General features: G+C 52.1%; 8 protein-coding genes across 8 annotated transcripts; 4 read left to right on the forward strand and 4 right to left on the reverse strand.

Annotated features, from left to right (window-relative positions):
• Positions 1–94: 94 nt before the first annotated feature.
• On the forward strand, positions 95–5,722 carry BD324DRAFT_364077 (putative exonuclease). Its single transcript, XM_022012587.1, has 22 exons — positions 95–206; positions 263–273; positions 323–405; positions 459–468; positions 515–818; positions 870–979; positions 1,026–1,090; positions 1,141–1,275; positions 1,324–1,568; positions 1,616–1,795; positions 1,849–2,327; positions 2,380–2,533; positions 2,573–2,694; positions 2,738–2,882; positions 2,937–3,581; positions 3,630–3,748; positions 3,797–3,928; positions 3,980–4,273; positions 4,320–4,365; positions 4,416–4,552; positions 4,603–4,901; positions 4,949–5,722. Exons 1-22 carry the CDS (start codon positions 203–205, stop codon positions 5,568–5,570), a joined length of 4,341 nt encoding a protein of 1,446 aa, XP_021872449.1. The 5' UTR covers positions 95–202; the 3' UTR covers positions 5,571–5,722.
• Positions 5,723–5,752: 30 nt separating this feature from the next.
• Positions 5,753–8,271, reverse strand: BD324DRAFT_655808 (hypothetical protein; the record flags this gene model as incomplete). Its single annotated transcript, XM_022018826.1, has 8 exons — positions 7,886–8,271; positions 7,542–7,841; positions 7,123–7,189; positions 7,054–7,087; positions 6,545–6,886; positions 6,215–6,506; positions 5,892–6,173; positions 5,753–5,832 (listed from the first exon to the last, which is right to left on the reverse strand). The coding sequence occupies exons 1-8, from the start codon at positions 8,067–8,069 to the stop codon at positions 5,753–5,755; spliced, it is 1,581 nt and encodes a 526-aa protein (XP_021872450.1). The 5' UTR covers positions 8,070–8,271.
• A 166-nt stretch (positions 8,272–8,437) lies between these two features.
• Positions 8,438–10,269, forward strand: BD324DRAFT_621252 (hypothetical protein). Its single transcript, XM_022015367.1, has one exon. The coding sequence runs from the start codon at positions 8,500–8,502 to the stop codon at positions 9,898–9,900; it is 1,401 nt and encodes a 466-aa protein (XP_021872451.1). The 5' UTR covers positions 8,438–8,499; the 3' UTR covers positions 9,901–10,269.
• A 137-nt stretch (positions 10,270–10,406) lies between these two features.
• On the forward strand, positions 10,407–11,004 carry BD324DRAFT_364388 (hypothetical protein). Its single transcript, XM_022012588.1, has 3 exons — positions 10,407–10,452; positions 10,513–10,630; positions 10,672–11,004. Exons 2-3 carry the CDS (start codon positions 10,585–10,587, stop codon positions 10,962–10,964), a joined length of 339 nt encoding a protein of 112 aa, XP_021872452.1. The 5' UTR covers positions 10,407–10,452; positions 10,513–10,584; the 3' UTR covers positions 10,965–11,004.
• Positions 11,005–11,044: 40 nt separating this feature from the next.
• On the reverse strand, positions 11,045–12,682 carry BD324DRAFT_578025 (hypothetical protein; the record flags this gene model as incomplete). Its single annotated transcript, XM_022013294.1, has 4 exons — positions 11,045–11,248; positions 11,297–11,888; positions 11,944–12,446; positions 12,497–12,682. The coding sequence occupies 4 exons, from the start codon at positions 12,680–12,682 to the stop codon at positions 11,045–11,047; spliced, it is 1,485 nt and encodes a 494-aa protein (XP_021872453.1).
• A 452-nt stretch (positions 12,683–13,134) lies between these two features.
• Positions 13,135–15,955, reverse strand: BD324DRAFT_649896 (hypothetical protein; the record flags this gene model as incomplete). Its single annotated transcript, XM_022018059.1, has 6 exons — positions 13,135–13,151; positions 13,207–13,240; positions 13,311–13,398; positions 13,445–13,552; positions 13,602–15,646; positions 15,698–15,955. The coding sequence occupies 6 exons, from the start codon at positions 15,953–15,955 to the stop codon at positions 13,135–13,137; spliced, it is 2,550 nt and encodes an 849-aa protein (XP_021872454.1).
• A 1,334-nt stretch (positions 15,956–17,289) lies between these two features.
• On the forward strand, positions 17,290–20,253 carry BD324DRAFT_577929 (hypothetical protein; the record flags this gene model as incomplete). Its single annotated transcript, XM_022013285.1, has 6 exons — positions 17,290–17,382; positions 17,487–17,608; positions 17,770–18,347; positions 18,423–18,580; positions 18,617–19,190; positions 19,232–20,253. The coding sequence occupies 6 exons, from the start codon at positions 17,290–17,292 to the stop codon at positions 20,251–20,253; spliced, it is 2,547 nt and encodes an 848-aa protein (XP_021872455.1).
• A 613-nt stretch (positions 20,254–20,866) lies between these two features.
• BD324DRAFT_680259 (beta-lactamase/transpeptidase-like protein) lies at positions 20,867–23,056 on the reverse strand (the record flags this gene model as incomplete). The annotated part of the gene is made up of 4 exons (XM_022019074.1): positions 22,564–23,056; positions 22,276–22,508; positions 21,829–22,213; positions 20,867–21,781 (listed from the first exon to the last, which is right to left on the reverse strand). The coding sequence occupies exons 1-4, from the start codon at positions 22,765–22,767 to the stop codon at positions 20,867–20,869; spliced, it is 1,737 nt and encodes a 578-aa protein (XP_021872456.1). The 5' UTR covers positions 22,768–23,056.
• Positions 23,057–23,088: the final 32 nt, after the last annotated feature.

A 23,088-nucleotide genomic window follows, 5' to 3' on the forward strand; every position in this document is an offset into this window, starting at 1 on the left:
GCAATTGATGGACTTTTGAAGGATGTAATTGTTTACGTAATTTGCCGCTTACGGTTCATTAGAGGTTGCGCTCGATCCGCGTTCAAACCATCGAGACTACCCTCACATCTCACAACGTCTCGACAATCGCGTGGACGTCACCCAGTCTACTTGTACAGATAGGAGAGATCCATAACTCGTAGTCTAGAGCTAAATTCCCATCATGGGTGAGTTGGACGTATTTCTGCTAGTGTGGAAGGTGACTGATGGCGTTGTCAACCAGGTATCCCCAAGGCGAGTCATGCTAGCCTGCTATCCAATTCGAATCTAATAAGCACAACAGTTCTTCCGATGGGTCTCAGAGAGGTATCCTCTTACCTCTCAACTGATTACTCCGAACTCAATCCCAACCTTTGACAATCTATAGTGAGTATATATGAGAGTCATAACATCCTTCCGCTGACATTGTCATTCCCTAGCCTTGACATGGTGCGTTAGGCTTTGTGTCGAGTCGACCGCTGACATGCCCCTCAAGAACGGGATCATTCACAATTGTTCCCACCCTCCATCGTCAGAAAACGATGTGCATTTCCGAATCACTGAAGAACAGATGATCTTGGCGATATTTGCCTATATAGATCACTTGTTCACAAAGATCAAGCCGAAGAAGACGTTCTTCATGGCCATTGATGGCGTAGCTCCGAGAGCTAAGATGAATCAGCAGCGAAGCAGGCGGTTCAGGACCGCTAGAGATGCGAAAGAGAAGAGGGCAGAAGCTGAAAGACGAGGTGAAATATTGCCAGGGGACAAGGCATTTGACTCAAACTGTATCACACCTGGTGGGTGATCAAGTCTTGCGCCAATCGAGCTTGGCTGATATAGGTGCACAGGAACGCCGTTCATGGCTCGTTTGTCGGCTCACTTGAAATACTATGTGACAAAGCGTATATCTGAGGATGCAGAGTGGAGAGGTGTGAACATCATCCTCAGTGGACACGATGTAAGTTGGCTACTCGGTATGGCATTCGAGTCTAACCTCGAAATAGGTACCAGGAGAAGGAGAGCACAAGATCCAAGAATTCATACGGTTGACGAAAGCTCAGCCGGATTAGTGGGTCCCCTGATGTTACAGGTGTGGTCGGCGTACTGATACGACATTAGCAACCCTAACACACGACACTGTCTTTACGGCCTCGACGCCGATTTGATCATGCTTGGTTTATTGAGTCATGACCCCCACTTTTGCCTCTTGCGAGAGGAAGTCACGTTTGGCAGAAAGACGAAGAAGTCAACAGGGTGAGCTATCACTTTTGTGGCAAGGTTGTGCTTATCGCTTTCCACTAGCCTCGCACACACTAACTTCTACTTGCTCCACCTATCATTACTAAGGGAATACATTGATCTCGAGTTCTCCTCCCTCGCAACCCAGATTCCGTTCGAATACGATCTTGAGCGCATCATTGACGATTTTATCCTCATGGGCATCTTTGTGGGCAACGATTTCCTCCCTCATCTACCAGACTTGCACATCAATGAAGGTGCTTTGGAAAGAATCTGGACGATCTATAAACAGGTCATGCCGAAAGCCGGTGAGCTCTCAATGCACCACCAGGGTTTTGTACTAACTATGGGGTAGGAGGCTATCTGAACGAGCACGGGACCATATCGCTACCGCGACTTCAGTTGATGCTCGATGAACTTGCAAGATTCGAAGTCGAGAACTTTGAGGAAGAGTTTGCCGATCAGAATTGGTACAAGGGCAAACAGCAGAAGGAAATCGACGCGATGGAGAAGGCAAGAAAGAAGGGGAAGATTGGTGAGCTGCCTGTAGCAGGCTCAGGTCAGGCCAGGAGCTCACGCCTTACCCAGTCATCACTAAGGATCAACAAAAGCTCCTGAACAAGATCAGATCATTTGTAACAAAACACCAATCGAAACCGACGTCTAACGACCGCTGTACCTTTGTCAACACATTTTCGGCGCGTGACCGTCGATTCTTGCAAGAGCTTGCGGATTCTTTACACCTGCACACGACCTGGGACGAAGTGGACGATTATGGGCAATCTCTGGTTGCGCTAACGTTTGACATGGAAGGTGTCAGTGAAGATGGGGATGGGGATGTGGGTGAAGAAGCAAATGCAGAGGCAGATCAAGATGCGGAAGACGATGGAGAAGACGCAGACGAGTGGTCCAGCGAGGACGATTCGGAGGGTGATTTGGCCGTCCAAAGAGTGTTTCAGAAATACGACAAGGCCAAGGTGGTAGAGAACGTCGTGGATGACTTCGAAGAGAGCTACGAAGAAAAGCTCAAGGAAAAGATGACTGAGTGGAAGAGGACTTACTATAAGGTCAGCTTGAGCTTGAAAATACCCCACCCGCTCTATGCTGACGACCCTGCAGGAGAAACTCGAAATCAACTATGATGATCCCCGAAACCTTCACGAGATCCTCTTCTGCTACGTCGAGGGTCTCCAGTGGATCCTTAACTACTATTACAAGGGGGTACCTAGCTGGAGCTGGTTCTACAAGTACCATTTCTCGCCCAAGATCACCGGTGGGGGGCAATCCATCGTGCGATTCTGACTCCATGCAGATCTCAAGGGAATCGCCGAATACAAATTTGACTTCGATTACGGGAAGCCGTTTACGCCTTTCCAGCAATTGATGGGAGTTCTACCCGAAGAGAGTAAAGAGCACGTCCCGAGCGCTTATAGGGTAGGTCAGAACGGCTAACGGCAATGTCGCTAATCCGTCCCAGGATCTGATGACTGAAGAAACGTCACCTATTATCGATTTCTACCCTCAAGATTTCGCCTTGGACATGAACGGCAAAAAGCAAGACTGGGAGGCAGTCGTGAAGATCCCGTTCATTGACCAGGCGCGGCTGTTGAAGGCCATGGCGCGTGAGTGCGAAAGACTACACAAAGCCAAGACCTGGAGCTGAGATACTCATGCAGCTCGCGATGCCCGGCTGACGTCGGAAGAGAAGGAGAGAAACAAAGGAGGGGTCTTGAGCACTCTGTTCTTTTGGGACGAAGACATTGAGACAACCTACCCTTCATCGCTCCCTGGCTTTTTCCCCGACATCGTCGTCTCACACTGCAAGCAGCAGCCTTTCCATCTACCGACCTTGACAGATGGCGTTGATCTCATTCTGGGTCTTCTTGACGGGGTTCATCTGGGAGCATCTGCTCTTGCAGGCTTCCCATCGCTTCACACTATCCCTCATCACGGGACTTTAGGGTTCCATGCGGTCAATGTCTTCCAATCAGACAGCCGCAATCAATCCATGATCATCACTTTGGATCATCAAGATAGAGACAAGACCGGAGACATTGCGAACCAACTCGTCGGAAAGAAGACTTACCACTCTTGGCCGTACCTGCAGGAAGGATTGGTAGTTGCCGTCTCTGATGATACCTACAAGTATGAGCCGAAGCAGTTGACCGGAAAGTCTCCCAAAGTGGTGGCGACACATCATAATCCATTCCAGGCGATTTCCTGGAAGAAGGCTGCGGACCATGTGGAGCATCACTATAGCAAGCGCTTCGGTGTGATTATCGGAAATGTGGATATTATCCTGCATGTCCGACCACTCAAGGGTATGTTGTGCAATTCTCCGTCACAGTCAGGAACTGATTTTATGTCAGGATTGAAACGACTTGATACTGGAGCTCTCGTTAAGGACTACGAGGGTCCTGAGAAGGAAATCACCCAGGCATACCAGCTGGCCGTTTCCCATGTCACTTTTGAGGATGAGAGATATCTGGTGAATTATAACCCTTCGTCTGCAGGGAGAAGGCTAAATCCTCTACAGGAAAAGGATGCGCCGCCCATGGCTGAGGAGTTCCCGAACGGCGAAAAGGTGATCTTCATGGGCAGCATGGCCTACGGCACTGCGGGCCAAGTCGTGAGCACCACCTCGACCTCCATGGATATCGGCCTAGCAGTGAGTGCATGTCTCCCGTCAGGCCACCTCGTAGCTGAACCTCCCTCCTAGTACTTCCCTTCCGAGACTCGGGAAAACGCAGAATTCTCTCGACTGGTGATGACCCGTCCAACAAGTCGGTACCATCCTGCCCCAACCCTCACGAGACGCCTCGGTATCTCCGCACTCGCTCTATCCAGAATCACATCAACCTTATTGGTCATGCTTGATGATGGATCAAAAACCAACATCGGATTATCACTCAAATTCGAGAGCAAGGGTATGAAAGTGCTTGGCTATACACGACGCAATGATAGAGGCTGGGAGTATTCTGAACTGGCCGCACAAGCTCTTGAGAAGTACAGAGTAGGTCAAACATAAGGCATGAGATCTCCGTGCTGATCTGCTCCAGGCTGCATTCCCCGGGCCCTTCCAGAATCTAGATAACCGAAGCGGAGGTGAGTGCTCGGTAGCGCGGGGACACATGCACTACTTACACAATTCGTAGACATTGTAACGGCGACTGAGCTCTGCCCTACGTCTGAAGATCCAGACAAGGTCATCAAGTCCATGCGTGCCTGGTTAAAACAGGAAGGCCTCGTCGATCTTGAGCCCGTGTCCCTTTTCGCGGAACAACTCGAAAAGGTACTTGCTGCTGGTTTTGGACGGGAGCGTGGAGCTGACGAGTCTCCCAGGAAACCGTCCACCTCATTGAACAGTTTGCGGATACTTGTCGGGCCCAGAAGACTCCAGGGGACATCAAACGCGCAGTAGTCAAGGGTATTCCCAGGCAAGCCGTGCTCAAACCGGCTCATGCTGCATATCGTCTGCAAGGACAGATCTTCCAGCTTGGGGACCGTGTCATCATGGTTGTGGACGCCGCTGCCGGTGGAGTGCCTTTGGCTCTGAAGGGTGTCGTCGTCGGCATTGGCAATCGAGATATTGATGTGGTTTGGGATGTGCCTTTTATGGGCGGAGAAACCCTCAACGGAAGGTGAGCAACTTGGTCTATCACGAAAGAATCATTCTGACATCATACAGGTGCTCTGAGTATCGGGGATCGACTGTGCCTTTCACTTCCTGCCTGAACCTCACTCGACCCCAATTCTCTGTCGGCGCGAACTCTGCGCCCACCCCAGTCGGCCAGAATGCACCGTTCAAGCCTCGATTTGGACCTCAGCCCGCTGTGCAGATGCAGAATTACCATCCAGCCATCGCTGCCAGGCATCAAGCCCCTACTAATGGTAACGGTCCTATCGGTAGCGCTCGAAATCCCGCTAGGAACCACCATCCGCATAATGGGCAGATACGTTATGGCGATGCCGCCAAAGGAGTCAGACCTGCGCCTCAGCAACCTGCAAAAATGGCCCATCAAGGCAAGCTTCAGAGTCTCTTGATGGGTCAAGCCAGGGTACTGGCAGCCCAACAAACCGCTCGCATCTCCGGTCATGGGTCTCAACACATCCGCCCACCACAGCACGTCGTCAAAAGCCCTGTCCGTCATACCGCAGCTCTCCCTACCAGCCCAAGGAGCCAGAACGGGGTCCTCGACGTTACCGGACTTGGTCGTGGAGGTGGGAGAGGAGGAAGAGGTCGTGGCGGAGCTCGTGGTCGAGGCAGCAAGGGGAGAGGTAGGGCTGGTCCGTCGGTCACAGCGGAGTAAGATGTCGCCGAATAGCGCACTGCAGTCTATCCATGGTTGCACACTCTCTCCACTACCTATCTATTCTCGTCGAGCCTCTACGTCCACGTTGGGTGCAATCTGACCTACAGTACTCCTTGGGTAGACAAAGCGGTCCGCTAATTTCACGAGCAAAAGAGAGCCGCGAGCGTACCTGACCGCTCTCATTGTTCCCTCTTCCTAGGCTCAGTCTTCATGGCCGTGCTCTCGCTATCATTCACTGATCCGTATCCCATAGTAGCGGCTGTACGAGCCAGTCAGTCAGTCAACATATGATGATCCCCAGTCAGGACAAGCCCTCACGACGTTCGTATGTGCCCTTCTCAAGCTCGTCCTTGACAGACTGGTATTTGTTTGACGCTGCCTCCCTATACTTCTTCTCGGCGCCATTCGTCATAGTGCTTCTGAGCGACAGCATGATATATCGGCCGTGAGCTTGGTCATTCCCGACAAATGAAGTGTCTTTTGCATCTTCCGAAAACAGTGGAAATGCTTCATACCACCATTCGTCAACAGTATCAACATTGGCGCCTTCGAGAGTGGCGGTGAACTGCGAAAAGTCGCAGGTGAAGAGATCTTTCAACACTGTGATTCCTTTCAGCGTGGTGCGAGCTACGCAGACTCACCGAAATCGATCGCCGTTGACGTGACCAGCTGTCCAGAATTCGCTGAAAGATTGACGAAACCATCCTCGTTCATATCGCTTCCGAAGGTGCTTGAACGACTATCAGGCTCGATGTAGTCGATCGCCGGATCGATGGACTCAACTGAGTCTGCGACACTGTTCCGTTCATCGGACGCGTTTGGCTTAGGCATTGCGCAAGTGTGGCGGGAAGTTGACAGCGAGGGATGATGTCCTTTTATCTTTTGGTCGTGAACAAGAGTCGCTCTGACCAAAGAGAAGAAGTCAATGATCCGCTAACAAAAGTCATTCGTATATAAGTTGCGAAACACACAATGAGTTCGGACTGTCTATTCCATTGATTTTTCAGACTGACAAAAGTGGGCGCGGGTGAGATCAATGGATGGCTACCTGGACTGTAAATCTTGGGGACAGTTCGCCACTTGCGAAGGCCGTATCGATTCGAAGGACTTTGCTGCGATTTGTCGCCACCTAACGCGCCACTATGCCCGTCGACAACTTCAATGGATGTCCACATCCCGTCTGGCTTCTCCGGGCAATGCAGAGGGAAGCAACTGACTGATGACTTCTTTGCCTTGACTCGGTGTGTGAGGCAGGCAGTGCTGAGCAAATGACGAACGAGGTTGGTTGAGTACTGTTGATGGATTTTGTTTCGCTGATCGCCGAGTCATCTTCTGATGAACTGTGTAGGAACTGCTGTAAACGCGTGACGCGGAGGGTCAGTGCTGAGACCTTGAGATATGCCGCTCGCTTTATGGATATTTAACGATATCGACGTTTAGCCCTACCATACAGCTGACTTCCCTTTACTAATGCGCTCACAACCGAATGCGAGTGACAGGCAAAGGTGGGATCACTGTTGAGAGTGATGCATTTCCCCTCTGTGCTTACGCGGGGGTTCGGCGGACTGACACAGTACAGACGTCCTTTGCATCAGGATGACTTCGTCGAGGCGAATCTGTGAGAGTCGCCACTCAATCAGGTGACCCGTATCAAGATCTACTCTGCACGAGAGCCATCAGAGAGCAGGCTGGGACATCTCCCCCTCTGAAAATTCTGGATTGATTTGGTAAAAAGAGGCAATGCCCCATCACTTCGTGCATGCTTCGCGCGTTCACCACATCCTGTGCAATGGATAAGAGAGCGCTCTAAGTACAATAGGCGGCTCCCATCTCCGTCCCACACTGAGCCGCCTCAAGCGTTCCCACCTGGCGCGCTACTGGCTTGACCTGTCTTCTGGCTCGCGGCATAGTCTGCGTGGAAGAGTTATTGAGACACCCGTTTCTGCCTATAGCGCCGAGCCTGCTCACGGTGCTTGTATGTACCCGCTTCAAGTTCCTCTCTGATCGAGTCATACTTTGCCTGGTTGTCTGCCGTCACGCTCGCATCGCGCTCTTCATTATCATCCATCAGTATACCTCGAAGATTGATGAGCGCGAAACGGCCATTCGCGATGTCAGCACTGGGATACACCGTACTACCTTCATCCAGAGGGAAATTGTCGCGCTCATGGTACCACCAATTGCTGACGGTGTTTGCATCAGCCTTCTCCAGTGCCTCTATAAACGTTGGGTGGGTTGTTGTCTTGGAGTTGAGCAAATCTGCCGTCGCTGAACATTAGACTGTAAGAAGCCGCTCAAAGTATCTGACTCACCTGTCTGCACCAATCCCGAATGCAGGAGATCTCCCGCTTCGTGAACTTGAAAGCCATCGGTGACTTCACTTCCGAATGTGTCTGTACGTTGTGATCGTGACACCTTGACAAAATCATCATCATCAGAAGCTGGATCAGCAACGAGGACAGCAGAAGCGTCAATTTCCGACTTTGGACTGGGCATTTCCGGTTCAATGTGTTCGTCTCAAGTCTATGAGCTGTTCTCCAACGAGACGGAAGTGGGTCTAGGAAAGGGCTACTTCTCGCCGCCTTTATACCGTGGTTTAGGGCTCTCCGTCTTTGGGCAAGACCCCGAATGACAAAGGAGCGACTTGTCAGGTGGCTTCTGTTGGAAGCACTCGGTATGAAAAGAGGGTTCTCGTGACCTTCAGTCGAGCGGAGGTGCAGGAGAGCCTGGGCATACCTCGCAAGCTGGCATTTACAACCTCCACGCCACCTCACACGCCACATTCCACGTGCCCAGTGCCACATCACCCAATGTACCTAGTGTTCGGTTAACCGGTGACCCGGAGCATTCCTGAGAAAGAATATCTCTCCAATAACTGGCGCTGATTTCACTAGCTGGTAGCTTTTTGGGTGACGGCGGACTGAACATGTCGAGCTCTTCCTTTCTACCTGTTTCTGGTGGGGCCGATGCTCAACAGCGCCGGAAGGAGATCAGAAGGCTGGACCGACTCCCATCCGAGATCATCCAGCGAATCGCTCTTGAGTTACTGGAGGGCGAAGACACGATCCAGATTTGCTATTCTGAATTTCGTCGCAACGGACGTCTAGGACCAACGCACTCCATCTTGGCGTTCTCTGCAACTTGTAGGCGGATCCGACAAGCCGTCAAATTCCCGCGTATCTCTTGCTTGATGATACTCGGACTGGCGGAAGAAGCAATACCTTGGCAGCAGTTGTTACCTCTGACACTAGCACCGCGCGTGCGGAGACTAGAAGTCTGTTTCATGGAATCGAAGGATGGCACCGTAGCTCGATGCAGATCTATTGTCATTCAGGAGATTGCACGACACATGCCTGAGCTGGAGGAGCTCATCATCAGCCACGACCGAGTCGTTGGTATGTTTGAACAACAGTTCCCGTCCAACGATCTCTCACAGCGATTGGCCAGCGATAACACTGTCCACAAGTCTGCAGATGAAAACAATGCGCGGCTTCAAAAGCTCGCGAGACTGGAACTCCATGGTCCGAGGATGCCATGCAATATATGTATCAAGAAGTGGATACTGTCCAGTGCACCTCCGCTGTCGGAGCTCAAAATCGACTATCCATACTCCCGGTCGTTTCTCGTCCCCGGTGGCGGCGAGGCTATCTCACGTCCTGATTCAGACGACATGGAGCAACATACACTCAACAGCGTTACGTGGCTGTCTGTCCCTCTACAGTGCAATCTCAACCTTAGACTCGATGTCATATCAAGACAGGTTCAAAATACCTTTGATGTGATCGCCAGACAGTGCCCAAACCTGACGTATTTAGTCTTCAATACAGCCAGAGATGTCCATCTATGGCCAGAGATCATGGTCTCCAATGGGAACACCGGTCAACTATCTCTGACGTATGCCTCGCGTCGGTATGCTCTCAACACAGATAGCCCTCTTATCTCTGGTCTCTCCGGTCTCAAACACCTGTCACGCATTGGACCTTTGGTCAGTTTATCAGTCTTCTCTCAGGAGCCTGAAGACCTTGGCGCCTCGGAACGACTCGCGCTGAAAGCGATCATTGTTTTGGCTAGGTTGTACAAGAAGGTGTGTCCGACACTTCGAAATGGTGGCAATTGGGTTTTCATGGCCAGGTTCGACCAGGAAGGCAACGAAGAGGACAACTGGTCTACTTGGTATGAATGGGTGTTCAAGGATGTTGGCGAGACTGAGGTACTCTATGTGGATCATCCTGGTATCATCATCAAGTCTAATCCAACGTATTACCGATTCCGCGAGCCAAGGGTCCTGAACCTTGTACCAGAAACAGATATTGAAGCGCTGGGATGATGCGGGTCAACTAGCAACTTCTGGAATCCATAGTCATGGTGATACACCTCGGTGGCCCATTGTCGCAGACGACATCGCCTCATCGTACCGTCGAAAAGCAAAACGACCATCATGTCTTTCCAAGTAGTTTTGCATGCGTCTGGCCTAGTATTCTGGGTGAGCAGAGCACGGTACTCATCAGCAAGGCTACGCCAAACTCGTCCTCAAGGTCTCAGAGTGAATCATCAATCGCAGTCCATTCCCAATTTGAGGACTCGGTAAGATGCAGGAGAAACACGTCCAGGGTGGAGACGGAGACAGATATTACCCGTCTGGCAGGCACCAAGCTTGATCCATGCATGAGGGGGATATGCATCTCATGACGCAAATGACATTCCCAGAGTCCGGTTGCGTTTCAAGAAAATGAAACATGGTTGAGACATTTGGACATGTCACCTGCCCAACCGTGCTACATCCGTCCTTTTCGATTGAGACCCCGAGGACTTCCTTTCCGCATTCTACTATGCCGATCACTATCCAAAGGTAAAGGGTCCGGAGTCCCCGAGATGCAAGGTGGAGCGTCGGGGTATATAGCTCAGGACATGAAGCTGATAGTCTAACGCTCTCTGCATTGAACTGCTCGAGATCGCCACCTATCTCTTCATTCAGGCCAAAACTTCAGATATACTTCACACGAATACAACAATGCATTCCGCCATGTTGATCCGAGAGCTTCAAACAGACTTGTCTCGTGAGTCCATTGAGCACCATTGGACCTGATCTTACCACTAGCGTTCGGTGAACACCAACTCGAGACTGCCCGGACCCAATGGATCCACGAGCTTACTCTCCGGATGGATTTTCTCAACGATGCCCTGGCCAATACAGCCTGCGATATGGACTATGGTGGACCTATCAATTCAGCAAAGGATATTGAACCGCTAGAAGAGGCCGTGGATGAAGCTAGGCGAATGGTCTGTGCGCTGGGCGGAGAGATGCGGAGGCGGAGTGAAGGTGAACTTCTTGTCTGGATGATGGAGCCGTTGCCAGAGGGAGTCATCGGCAGACGAGGTTCTACGGCGTAGTCCGGACGATGGTTTCACTTTCAAGGACATTTAAGGCGTAGCGTGGAAGATGTGCTTGAGGTAGGACAATGCGAGATTTTTCAGAAGTAGTTGCCCTGACCAGCGTAAGCCTCGGTGGGACTGGCATTCTGTGCTCCTTCCGAATCTGGTGTCGATCCATCCAATGGCACTTTGAACGTTGACCCAAACTTGTTCGGAGGAGGCACAAACGTTTTGGCATTAAAGACTTGCCTCCCTGACGGAACGACCAGGGAAGACGATGGCGGGACAGGTTGAAATGAGACCTGCAGGTGTATGAGCAGACTGCTTATATATAAGGTCTCATCACTTACCTTGTCGTTCAACGCCTGATAGCTTGCTATCCATGCCCTGACGTCCTCCAGCTCTCTCTCCACACGACCCTTTCTAGCCTTTCTCGCTTCCTTCTTCTTGTCACCTCCTCTGCTAAGACTGAAGCCTTTCATCTTCTCCCTCACCGCTGAATCCTCTAACTCCTCCAAGCGACTCTGAGCGTCCTTCACCCAAGCCAAGGCCTCCCCAGTCTGGGGCTCCTTCGAGTTCTCGCCAGCATCAACCCCTAACCATTTCCGAGCGAGAGCAGAAGCCAACAGGGACTCTTTACGCAGGTACCTCTGAAGCTCCGGAATTGGGTCGCCCTCGGTCGTATCGTGTGGTTCCGTATCGCCAGTTTTCTTGTCCCGGCTGAACAGCTTGCGATTAGATGAGGATTCACCCCCTCGGACCTTGAAAAATGCCCTGGCGGACTCGTATAGGGAAGCAGTATGGAGGTATAGCTTAGCCAAGAGAGATGGTGAGGGATGATTGGACGGCAGAGGAGGACCAGGTGGGGAGAAGAGAGAGTGGGTTAGAACGGGTAAGAGGAGTTTACGTATCGCAGTGACGTGTGCGTCGGCGAGGAACACCCTGAAGAGATTGTCAGTCAGTCGACGAGCGAAACATACACAGACGTTTCACTGACATGGCAAGACCTCTGAAAGCCTCCGCACCCGTTTCGACGGGCCATTTGAGCTTGCCATTCCTCCCCGCACCTTTTTTGGCTCCCTCGAACACTGGGCATATCTTATCCGCGACATAGGTCGCTATCCCACTCGCTTGACAAAGAAGATCTACTGCTCTTCCAAGGCCCACCGTGATCTTCTTTTCGTCCTCGGCTGTGAGTCGTCCCACGACACTTTGAGCAGCACCTCCAGCTTTAGACTTGCCTTTGGAATCTTGTATAGATTCAAAGACTGGTAGTGAGCGGAGGATGGAATTGGCATAGTTTGAAAGTGAAAGGGCATAGACAAGGAGCACGAAGAGATGCTCGGCGTGAATGGAAGGGAGGGTCAAAGCTGGAGTCTTGAGTGGGTAAGAGGTCAGACTCGGTGTCCAGGTGAATGAGAGTTCGGATTTGGGCAAGAGAAGATCCGAGTCGAGAGAATGAATGATGGATTGAAGATAAGGCAGATAGCCCTGTACCGCCTGACAGAAGGGCATCAGCTGCCTGATTAGCTCGCTGAGATTGCACTCACATCCACCACTGACAAGGCACTGGCGCTGGGGTTATTTTCGTCTAATGCTTTCAGAGCGAGCTGTAGTGTTGTTCGAGCGGATGTAGCCTCTGCCAACTCGGCCGTAAACGACAGGGATGTATCGTGAAGAAGGTTAGCGTACGATATGAGACTGGTTGTTGGGAGAGGGAATGGGAATGGAGGCATGATGAGTGGGATTGAGGTTTGATTAATCGTGTGAGATATGGTCGAGAGACCGGGGGGTTTTGGTAGAATGACAGACCAGAGGCGATGTATGTTCAAAAGGTGCGGAAAACGCCAAGGACTCGCTTTCCGCCAAGAGCCCAAGTTGGGGACTCCACCACACAACCGGGACTGATGGCATGCATCGACACACATCATTGACTCACTGACGAGGTAGCAGCAGCGAGCAGTCTGCCGTTCCATCGCGCTAATCTTACATAGATCCTCATCCTCTCAAATAAGTCTGTCTGTACGAGATCCTCCTCCCCTATCGGCCATGTTATTATAATCTCTCATTTGCCCTCCCCACTGTAGAATCCCACTGCTGCTTTCAAGACTCCGTTTCGTTATTTCGTTTGCTTCACTCTCGAGATCCTTGCTATTTGTACACTATGAAATTAGTTGGCTGAACTTGTCTACTGCCCGCGAGGATCTGATACGTGGGTCAGCTCCGGCCAAGGTCGACGCAAGCTGCGCGCCCGGCTCACCGTCTTTGGGCACCATCGACATCCAGATCCGGGACTACGTGACGACTCGTGATCAGCGAGATGGCCAGAAAGCAAAAGAAGCTGAGAAATCTCGTTGAACGTACCTTGAACACTCTGAAATTCTCCTTTGTCAGATCCCTGAAATCGATCCGCTTGTCGGCTTTGAAGTAGAAAGTCAACTTGCGACGATCCCTGATGGAGAGGGTAAGAACCGACCGACAAATGCCAATGGACTCACCATTGGTATTCTGCATCCACGATCTGCATGGGCAGGCCGCGCTGGGCAACCTTCTCCCTGCATATCATCATGGCTTCATACTCGTCCTTCATCTTTTCCATCATACGACTGATGAACGAATCAGCCTTCGTCTGAATCATATGAGCTTGTGACTCACGCTTGTTCTTCCGGGCCTTGAGCACTCTTGGTGAAAATTCTCTTCGGCATGATTTCCTTGGCAAGCGGCCCTCGACCTTGTGCTCCTAGACCGACTGACGGATCGACCTGTGCCCCCACGCCAGCCAGCAAAGTGGCCAGATCAGCACCCGCCAATTCGCCACTTCCTCCCGCTCGAGGTGCGTTTGACCCTTGGGTTGCTCCTGCCATTGCAGCCATGCCCGGCGGTTGATGTTGGTTCGCGCCTGAAAGCAAAGCAGCAGTGGCTTGCTTTTCTTGCCATTCTCGAACGTCCATCGGAGTCAATTGGTCGTAGATGACTGCTCCGAGATCCGAGCCGCGATCAGCTTCTACAATGACCCTGTCGCCATTTGATATCAAAAGCGTAGGGTCCGGACAATAATACACGTCCCGTCGATCCGCTTTAAAAGCCACAATGTACAGGGGTGTGTTCGGCGGCAGCGAATTGAGGGGCGTGCCTTTACCCAGATCCGACAGCGTCAGTTGGGAGAATGATGGCGAATGAGGTTGCGTGGGAGAGCTCGGTGCAGGGGGGCCGGAAAAGTAGGAGTAATTGGTCGGTGCATTCGGTGAATAAGGCTGTTGTGGAGACATGCCATATGTTCCAGGCGGTCCGTTCGGAGCCATCATAGGTCCCATCCCCGGTCCGAATCCTCCCGCACCCATCGGTGGCAGAGGCGGTCGTTGACCGTAGCCGAACGAATTCGGACGAGGGAATGTCTGATTTAGCGGTGAATTAGGTCCCATTGAAGGAGGCAGTGGTCCGGAATACGCGTTGACATCCCCCATTTGTCGGCCACCATAGACGTGTTGTTGGTACATGCGGGGATCGAGAGGTCCAGTCGGTCCGGGAGGACTTCCAATCGGGCCGAGTATATCGTTTCTTCGGACTTCTATGTCCCTTCCTCGCTGAGGAGGACTCGAGGATATATTGATGCCTCTCAAATTGCCAGTAGGTGCCGTTCCAATCGGACGCACACTGCTTGGAGTCTCGAGATGGTATCGTGAGCGACTGGACGAATCCTTGCTGTCTCTCGAAGCTGCCCGCTCTCCCTGCTTATCCTCCACTCCACTGGATCGCCCACGAGGGGAGGAAGCGAAATGATCCAGTCCACCGATAGTTTGAGGGAAGTTACGGATTCTCGAATCCTCTCCAAGAGGATCAAAATGCGCCGTAGCGGTTGCTGGGGAAGGTCGAGGGATATCTCGTCCTCTTGCGCCTTCCTTCCCTACTTCGATTTCGACGCCTCGCTTGCGATGCTCGTCAATTTCAAGACTGAGAGCATTTCCCAAACGTTCCGGCAGCAGCTCTTCATCGCTAAATCCAAGAGGACCGAGACCTCGGGTAGGTGAGGTCATGCCTAGATCGGCAAAGATATCTCTCCGTCCCTGTGGACCTCCAACGATCGACACCGAATGACGACGGGAGGATGTGCCTGATTTCGCGCCAGCTTGGGGTGGATTGACGCTTTCAAAGCCACCAATAATGGTCGAATAAGCCTGTTGACGAGAATTTGTTCCCGCCGCTAATGCAGCATGTCCAGTCGCACCGGCCGCCTTGGGGTTCGCCGAAGGGTATTCGGGTGCTGAAGTGCCCCAAGCTCCCAAACTGAAACCGCGAGTCGGGCCTCCATGAGCTGCTCGAAACTTTGACAGCTCTGCGCCTCCAGGCAATCCGCCCAAATATGGCATGCCACGGGTAAATGGAGACATGTTGCTTTCTTCCACTGGTTCCGCTTTCCAAGGTGACGGGTCGTACTCTCTCGCAAAGGCTCCACCACGGTTATCCAGCCCAGACATGCCCGCGACTCCGATGGCAAGCGATTGAGACCGGGACCGCGAGAACGGTCGAGGTGGGGATGCTGATCTCTCGGGAGCATGTGGCTTCGCAGCGGACGCGTTGATGGCGGGAGAGGACGCAGAGGGTGAAGATGCGGGTGAGAATGTAGGAAAGGGAGAAGCGGATCGAGATCGAGCGAAATGCTCTTCCTGGTGACTTGACAAAGTGCGTGAGAGTGAAGCATTCTGTAATGTCTGCTCAGCGCCTGGTGATGTCAATCGACAAAAGCGACTGACCTTTGGTAGTCTCATCTCCGCCGCTGAAAAGCTATTGGCTCTGGTTGCAGTCCCATTTCCCAAATGCGTTCCGTTACCATTACCACCAGCTTTCATGGGTGTCCTGCTTCCTCCAATGACTCCATAGATTCCACCTGGACTCCCTCTGCCAGTCTCAATCGAATTGCCTGAACCTGGTCTCGCTGGTATTCTTTCTCCAGCAGGTTGGGATGTGGCCCGAATCTTGCTCGAGGTATGACTAGGAATAGGAGTAGCCATGGTCGTAGCTCTAGCTGGAGAGGGACGGAATGTAGGTAGCTCAGAAGGTGATGCAGGTGATTGTGATGTCATGGATCAGCTGGAAATGGTGTGTTGATGGCAAGAGGACGAGGAATGCGGGGCAAAGTCAATGAAAAGCCGGGACCCTCAAAGGGTATGTTCCTTCTTGACCAGACAAGACCAGGCCAAATTCAAGAGAATTTGACTTGGAGCGCTTTCCCACTGAGTCGTTCAGACCAACAGAGGGTTTGACGAGTTGATACAACAAGGTTCCAGAAATCTGCCGGGTTTGTAAACTGTCTAAAGAGTTGATGGTCTTGGGTCTTCGTCAACGAGCAAGAGCGAGAGTGACCGAGAACGAGTCTGTCTAGGTATGTCTAAGAGTTGGGAAGGATAGGGGTAGTGTTGGTCGCAGAAGAAGTCGTTCCGCCGCCGCTGCTGCTGGTCACAGCTGCTAGAGCGATGGAATGGAATAGAATAGGGTTGGAGAAAGAGGCAAATTGAGCGAGTACAACGGGGGGACCAGAAGGAGAGTGTGTGTCGGGTGACCACCCGACCACTTTGGGGGTCAATTTATTACCACTTTGGGTAACTCATTCAGGTGTCCACTAGGTATTAGCGGCGACATGACACTACACAGTACAAGGATCAGCTTGATGACCATCATGGAGAATGGTGCAGCTAGGTATTGGGCAAGGGAAGAATGTGATGAGAGCTTGTTGGATTCATACAGCAGACCAACATGGAGTCGGGCTCCCTTATGGCCAGGGCGAGGCCTTGCCACAGCTGAGTCTATGTGAATAGCAGTAGCCGCCAAACTTCTTCAGGGTGGGTCGCGATAGCAACCACGGCACAGGTACAGATCACGTCTTCTCCTGTCTGTCTTTCCAAGTGGCCTTCCACTCGACTCTCTTTGCTGTTCCAGTCCCATACTGCATCAATGACCTCCCAACAGATCCCCCCCACTTTCCAAATCTGCCACGAGTCAGGAGGCCCGGACTGCCACACTCAGGGTTCAAGAGCTTTACGTAAAAAGCGGGATCAAAAATCCCAGATACCAGTCCCGGAACGGCAGGGAGAGGTTGCGTGTCGCCATCTGGCCCTATCTGACTTGACTCTCTTTAGCTCGTCAAGTGTTCTCGTTCATTCCACGTAGACGCCGACGGTGAGGGCTACAGAGGGTCATCTAAGCATCGATATAGACACTGGACTAGCTGATCATCAATCGACTCACTGGAGATATTGAATCGCTCCTGATTCAGCCATTCCCTCCCCCACTCTGAATCATCCGCCGCCACCTCACAGCATCTGGGATCGTACATTCTCGACCAGCGATGTTCGTCATCAAGGCTACGTTGAAGGATGAGACGAGGCGATTGGTCTTTGATGGCTCCAAGTTCCCGCTCTACTGGGAGGTTCAGCAAAAGGTACGTTGACCCGCCTGGCGCTCATCATCACATCGCGGAAGTCGCCCCGGCTTATCACAGATCCCAACGGCCCAAGGCGAGTTCACGCTGACACACTTCTTCAGCTGCGTTCCAGCTTCAACCTACCCTCTATCACCCATACCTATTGGGTCAATGTGACGATCTACCCAAATGATAGCGAAGAGGCGAGAATCATGTTCAAGCAACATATCTGTGATGCTTCCGAGTGAGTCAGCCTGTCGTGACCAAAGCTTCCCGCTGAGAACTACGCTGATTCTTCTCGTTTCTTTCTCTTTACCGCTACACATAACATCTCATTCATGTGATGTCCCTGCCCACTACAACGCACCACCTTCCTTTGTCCTATGCCTGGCTATCGTCTTCCAGATACGAGGCTGCACAGCTCCCGTTCAAACACGCCAATCTCCCGGCACCGGCTTTAGCACTTACCGTCCTTTTGACCTCTGATCCGCGACTCAAAACGATCCATTGTTTCCATCGAGGTCAGACCCTTCTTTCCACTTTGGATAACCTTCAAGTACCCATTGCCAAGATGCAAGAGGACCTCTCGCAACGCCAATCACTTCTCTCCGCTCTCGAGTCCAAGCTCGCTTCCTGCGAACGGGAGAATGATCGACTGGGGGTCGCTTTCTGGGGAGACCGGGTCCGAGACAAGAAACAAGCCATCGACGTTATCGAGAAGAATTTCACCTCGTACATGAAGGAATGCGACTCGATCCGAGCCGAGCTTGACGGTCCATTCCTCGGCACTTCAATGAACCACTTTATCCAGGATGAAAGCAAGGAGGAGGCTTCTCGAACCCAGCAGACTCTCGAAGAATTTGCCGTCTGGCGAGCTGCAGAAGATCCTGAGCCCGGCTCACACTTCCCTCCTTTGGAAGATGTCCTCCGACCTCGACACCATCATGCTCGTGGCCACCAGCATCATGGAGGACGCCGACATGGTCACCCTCGATTCGGACCCTATGTCCCATGTCACTCGCACGGTGAATCGGACAGTCACGTGCGACGACCTCAAGACGGCATCAACGACTTTGTCCGTCGCGTGACAGATGTCGTCAATGCCCCTGCTCACGGTTCTCCCTTGGCTCCCATCCACGAGCTCAGAACTTATCTTGATGGTTTCCTTGCCAATTTTTCCAATCAGCTGGCAAACACCTTCGATGGCGCTCCTTCCGTCTTGTCTGCGCCAGCATCCGCGGATCAAGCGAAGCCTGCTCAAGAAGTAGACCCCGTTGTTCCCGGCGCCTTTGTCAACTCGCAGACTGATGTGCAAACCCAGACAAGCCCCTCGACCGAGTCGGGACCTGCTCCTCGTCCTTGCAATGGACTTGGCAAGGGCGGATTCCGACACAAGCACATCTCGTGCGATGGTTGTTGGACCGGAATCCGAGGTATGCGCTACAAGTGTGAGCAATGCCCAGACTACGATCTTTGTGGATCGTGTCTGCCATTGCTCCACACGGGTGATCTGCATCCGCCAAACCACACCTTCCGAGCCATGCTCCATCGCGGTCTAGAAGACCGGATCAAGCTTTCTGGAACCGTCCAGAACTCCAGAGCTCGTCATCCTGCCTCTTGCGACCTTTGTTCGCAGAGCATCATTGGGACGAGGTGGAAGTGTCTCAATTGCCCTGATTGGGACTGCTGTGACTCCTGCTCTGCAACGATGAACGAAACCCACCCTGGACACTCGTTCGTCAAGCTTTACAAGGGAGCCGACTACATCACCAGTGAGGCCGAGGACATGAAGAACAACGTCAAGCATCCACACATCATTTGTGATGGTGAGCTAGAAGGGGGCGATTTATCAACTGATCACCCTCAGGTTGCGATAAGCAGATCCGCGGTGCAAGGTACAAGTGCATGCACCCCGACTGTCCCGACTATGATCTCTGCGAGAAGTGCGAATGCTCCCCATTTCCTGTTCATCCAGAGACCCACCCGATGCTCAAAACCAAGGTTCCTCTCCGTATCGATGCCAAGACGACTCTGGAGACTCTGGAGGTAATCCCCACCCGACGAGCCGCCCGTGCTTTCGAGAACTTCCAGCATGCTCGGGTCAAACTTCCTGCTTCATCCGTTGCAGAGCCTCTGATCAAGATCGAGACCGAAGAGCCAAAACTCCCCGGTAGCTATGTCATCGACGCCGCCAAGCCCATACCTCAGACCATGATGTGCGACATGGAGTCTGGATTCTTCGCCGCTCTTTCCACTGAGATGGCACAGGTCCAAAAGTCTTTGGACGTCGAAAAGCTCACTGAGCAGCTCGAGGTCGTGCACATGGCAGAAGCCGTCGAGCCAAAAGTTGAGGTCGAGGCTTCAGTTCAGACTGAGCTCCTCAAGGATGAATCCCGGACGGAGGCTGTTGCCACAATCGATGAGCCCATGGACATTTCTGAGGAGGCACAGGCCGAGTCCGCGAAGGCTTTCGAGACGACCCCCTTCCTTGCTGTCTGCCCAGCTGCCCCCGAGGCCTCGCCAAGCGCCCTTGCCGTTACACCCCTGGACATTTGCTCTTGGGTCCGACACACAACGATCGGACCTGGCTCCACTCTGCCCGCCGGTGCCGAATTCACCAAGACTTGGCGATTGAAGCACTTTGCATCTGGATCCGAATTCAATTTTGAAAGGCTCAAGCTGGTGCTCAAGTCTGAGGGCCTATGTGGCGAAGCATGCGACAACGTCAATGTGGTATTGAAGAAGAATGACATTGTGAACGATGAAGAGATGGAAGTCTCGATTCATGGCCTTCGGGTACCCGACATGCCTGGACATGAGATTTTGGAGTACTGGCGATTCGAGGATGAGCATGGAGTCTCATACGGTCAGCCGTTGAGGCTGAGGTGAGTTGACGAGGATCCAAAGCGTGTGGAGAACTGACGGCCCGCAGACTGATTGTGGAAGGCATCAAGTCCACGCTCACCTCTATGCACTCGTCAACCGTCATCATGCCCTCGACAGAGACTGTCGCACCGCGAGAAGCGAGAAGTGACCCTCAATCATCGTTCATCAGCAGCGGGACGCCACTGTTCGCGTCGGCATTTGCTGACGTGGCACCGGGACCAGACTCGAGCCAAGCGGCAAGTCAACGACCGGAGTCTGAAGCTCGATCAAGCGCCTCGATGACGGACGACGACGACGACAAGGACAGTGTTATTTCCATCTCTGAATCGGACGCGTCCAGCTTCTTCGATGTCGACAATGTGACGACCACGACCGAGAGTGTTGCCGAGCGCAATAGAGAGAGGGAGGAGTTTGACTTTGTGGATGAAGCCTAGGCAAGTCATTGGCAATGACTGACTCTCCCTTCTGAACCGCTTCTCATATCATTTCACCTATGCTTTTTCTTTGCTTCGTCCTGAATCCAAATACAAGTCGATTTGTGATCATGTATGCTTTCTTCTCGCCTAGCATAGTACAATCGAGTCATAGCATCTCAGAACAGACAATACATGATGGTCTAGCTCTCCTTTCTCATCCAGACTTCTGCGCTCGCTTCCTTGTCCACACCATTGTGCCAGTCCGTAGGCAGTGGTTTCTGCGAAGATGGAATGATATCCCAGAATCCTTCAAACATGCCTATACCCTTTTCTGACCAAACGCCACGACCTTTGCTTCGTACAGAAGCCACAAACTCGTCGTCTTTCCATCCCTCTTTTCCATTGCTCACGGGATACACTTGGAAGGCGAACCAGTCAAACGTGCAGATACCATTGACAGGATTGACCAGAGGTCGGAACAAGATGTGAGATAGCCAGAATGATGTAGATTTCGAGACTATGCAGTGTGTATCAAACTCGTGGGTGTGTCCTGCGAGCCTAGCTGCGTCAATCATTGCTTGAGATTCGGGAACTTTAGGATCGAATGGATAAGGCTGCCAGGTCTTATAAGCCCCGTGCGCATAAGTCCCGGGATATAGCTCTTTCAAAGCTTGACGAGCAGATTCCTCACTCGGCAGAGGAGGCGAGATCGGAGGTGCAGGTTGCCACACTGGCGTGAGGAATTTGCTCTCGTAGTCTTCTCGTCCAGTTATTCCGAGACCTAGCAACTCGTCCAGGATTCTATTCCGGGTAGCGAACATGAGAGCTGCCCCAGTCCTGGTACCGTCGTTGACACCGATGAAGAGACCAAGCTTCTGACCTGGAATTCTGATCATGGTGGCTATTTGACCTGGCATATTTCCACTATGCCATTCGACCGGGTGCCCACGGTACGAGGTGATCGCTTGCCCACGACCATACAGGCCAGGAGTGTTTTGATCTAACTTTAGCATGGCATTGTATGGACCCCATAGGACGCCTTGACCTTCTGCAGGTGTTTCGAGGATTCCCGCTGAGAGATGCTTTGCTTCCATAAGTTCTTGCAGAAAGAGGAGCTTTGTAATCTGATTAGCTGCAATTGTAGGAGATGACTGTCATATACCATGTCTTTAGCTGTGGATGCAATTCCTCCCATCGGCACCATCCAATAACCTTCATCCTTTGTCCACCAGCCCACAGAAACTGGTTCGCCTGTCTTTTCCACTCCAGACTTCTGGGGAGAGCCACCCCGTCGAAAGAACCCTTCGGAGATTTTGTGCGTGTCTCTGGCTTTCTTGTTATCACAGAACGAGCTCTGCATGCCAAGTGGTTCGAAGATCATCTCCTCGACCAGAGTGTGATACGGCTTGCCGGTGATGAGTTCAGCGATCCCGGCGAGAGCCAGGGGACATATGGAGTCATATTGAAATCGTTGTCGAAGTTCTGCAGACATGGTCAAATGACGAATGAGGCGGAGCTGGTCGTCATAGCTTTCAGCAGTAGTATGGCTAGATGGTAGAGAGTGTCAGTCAAGTGAGCATCAGAATATGATTGCGCTCGTCCAGCTCACGTTCTGCCATAGGGATGAGGTCCCAGTCCAATCTTCATACCACTCAGATCATGCAGTGTGCAATGCTCCGTCGCGTACTGGTCCTTCATCTCCCAAGCGTCCCCAAGAGCATCTTTGACTCTCGTCTCCCATTTCAAGGGTTCACCATTGGGCAGTTTGGTTCCATCATGGATCAGAAGCGCAACAACGAGATATGAGAACACTTTGCTGCAGGAGCCAATCGCGCAGACAGTCTATGATTTCGGGTCAGACCGCATTTCAATCTGGCACCCGGGCGGCGCGGCGCACCTGTTCATTGTATGGGTCACCTTGAACGTTGCGTGTGCCAAACCCATGGATGGAATGCTCCCATCTTGCATTTGACGATAGGCTAGATCCAGTCTCATCTTTGCTGGAGATCCCCTTGACGACACCAAAACTCAGACCGGGGACTCCGTACTTTGAGCGAATGCTTTCTATCCAGTTCAACGTTTCTAGCGATACAGTGGCCATTTCTGATGATGGTTGAGACGGTCATGAGGTGTCAAGTGAGTGAGTAAGAGGGCGACGAGTATTTGAATCTCAGGTTTTTTTCCGAACAGATCCCTTGGATCAGCGAATCGACATCCGATCTGAGATCTTCGTATGGGATCTGTGTCCATGACCGATTAGCCGATAAGATCGGACGCATCTCGGCTGCGCATATGCTATTTTTCTGGATCGCATGAGTGTACACCTTGGGATCCTGCGAAGAAGGTGCCAAGTTGCAGTATCAACGCACAAACAAGTCGAGAACCTTGCCAGATGCAATCATGTATAGATCCCATTGATCAA

Source organism: Kockovaella imperatae (genome assembly GCF_002102565.1).
Source record: "Kockovaella imperatae strain NRRL Y-17943 chromosome Unknown BD324scaffold_4, whole genome shotgun sequence".
In the NCBI taxonomy this organism is placed as follows: Eukaryota; Fungi; Basidiomycota; class Tremellomycetes; order Tremellales; family Cuniculitremaceae; genus Kockovaella; species Kockovaella imperatae.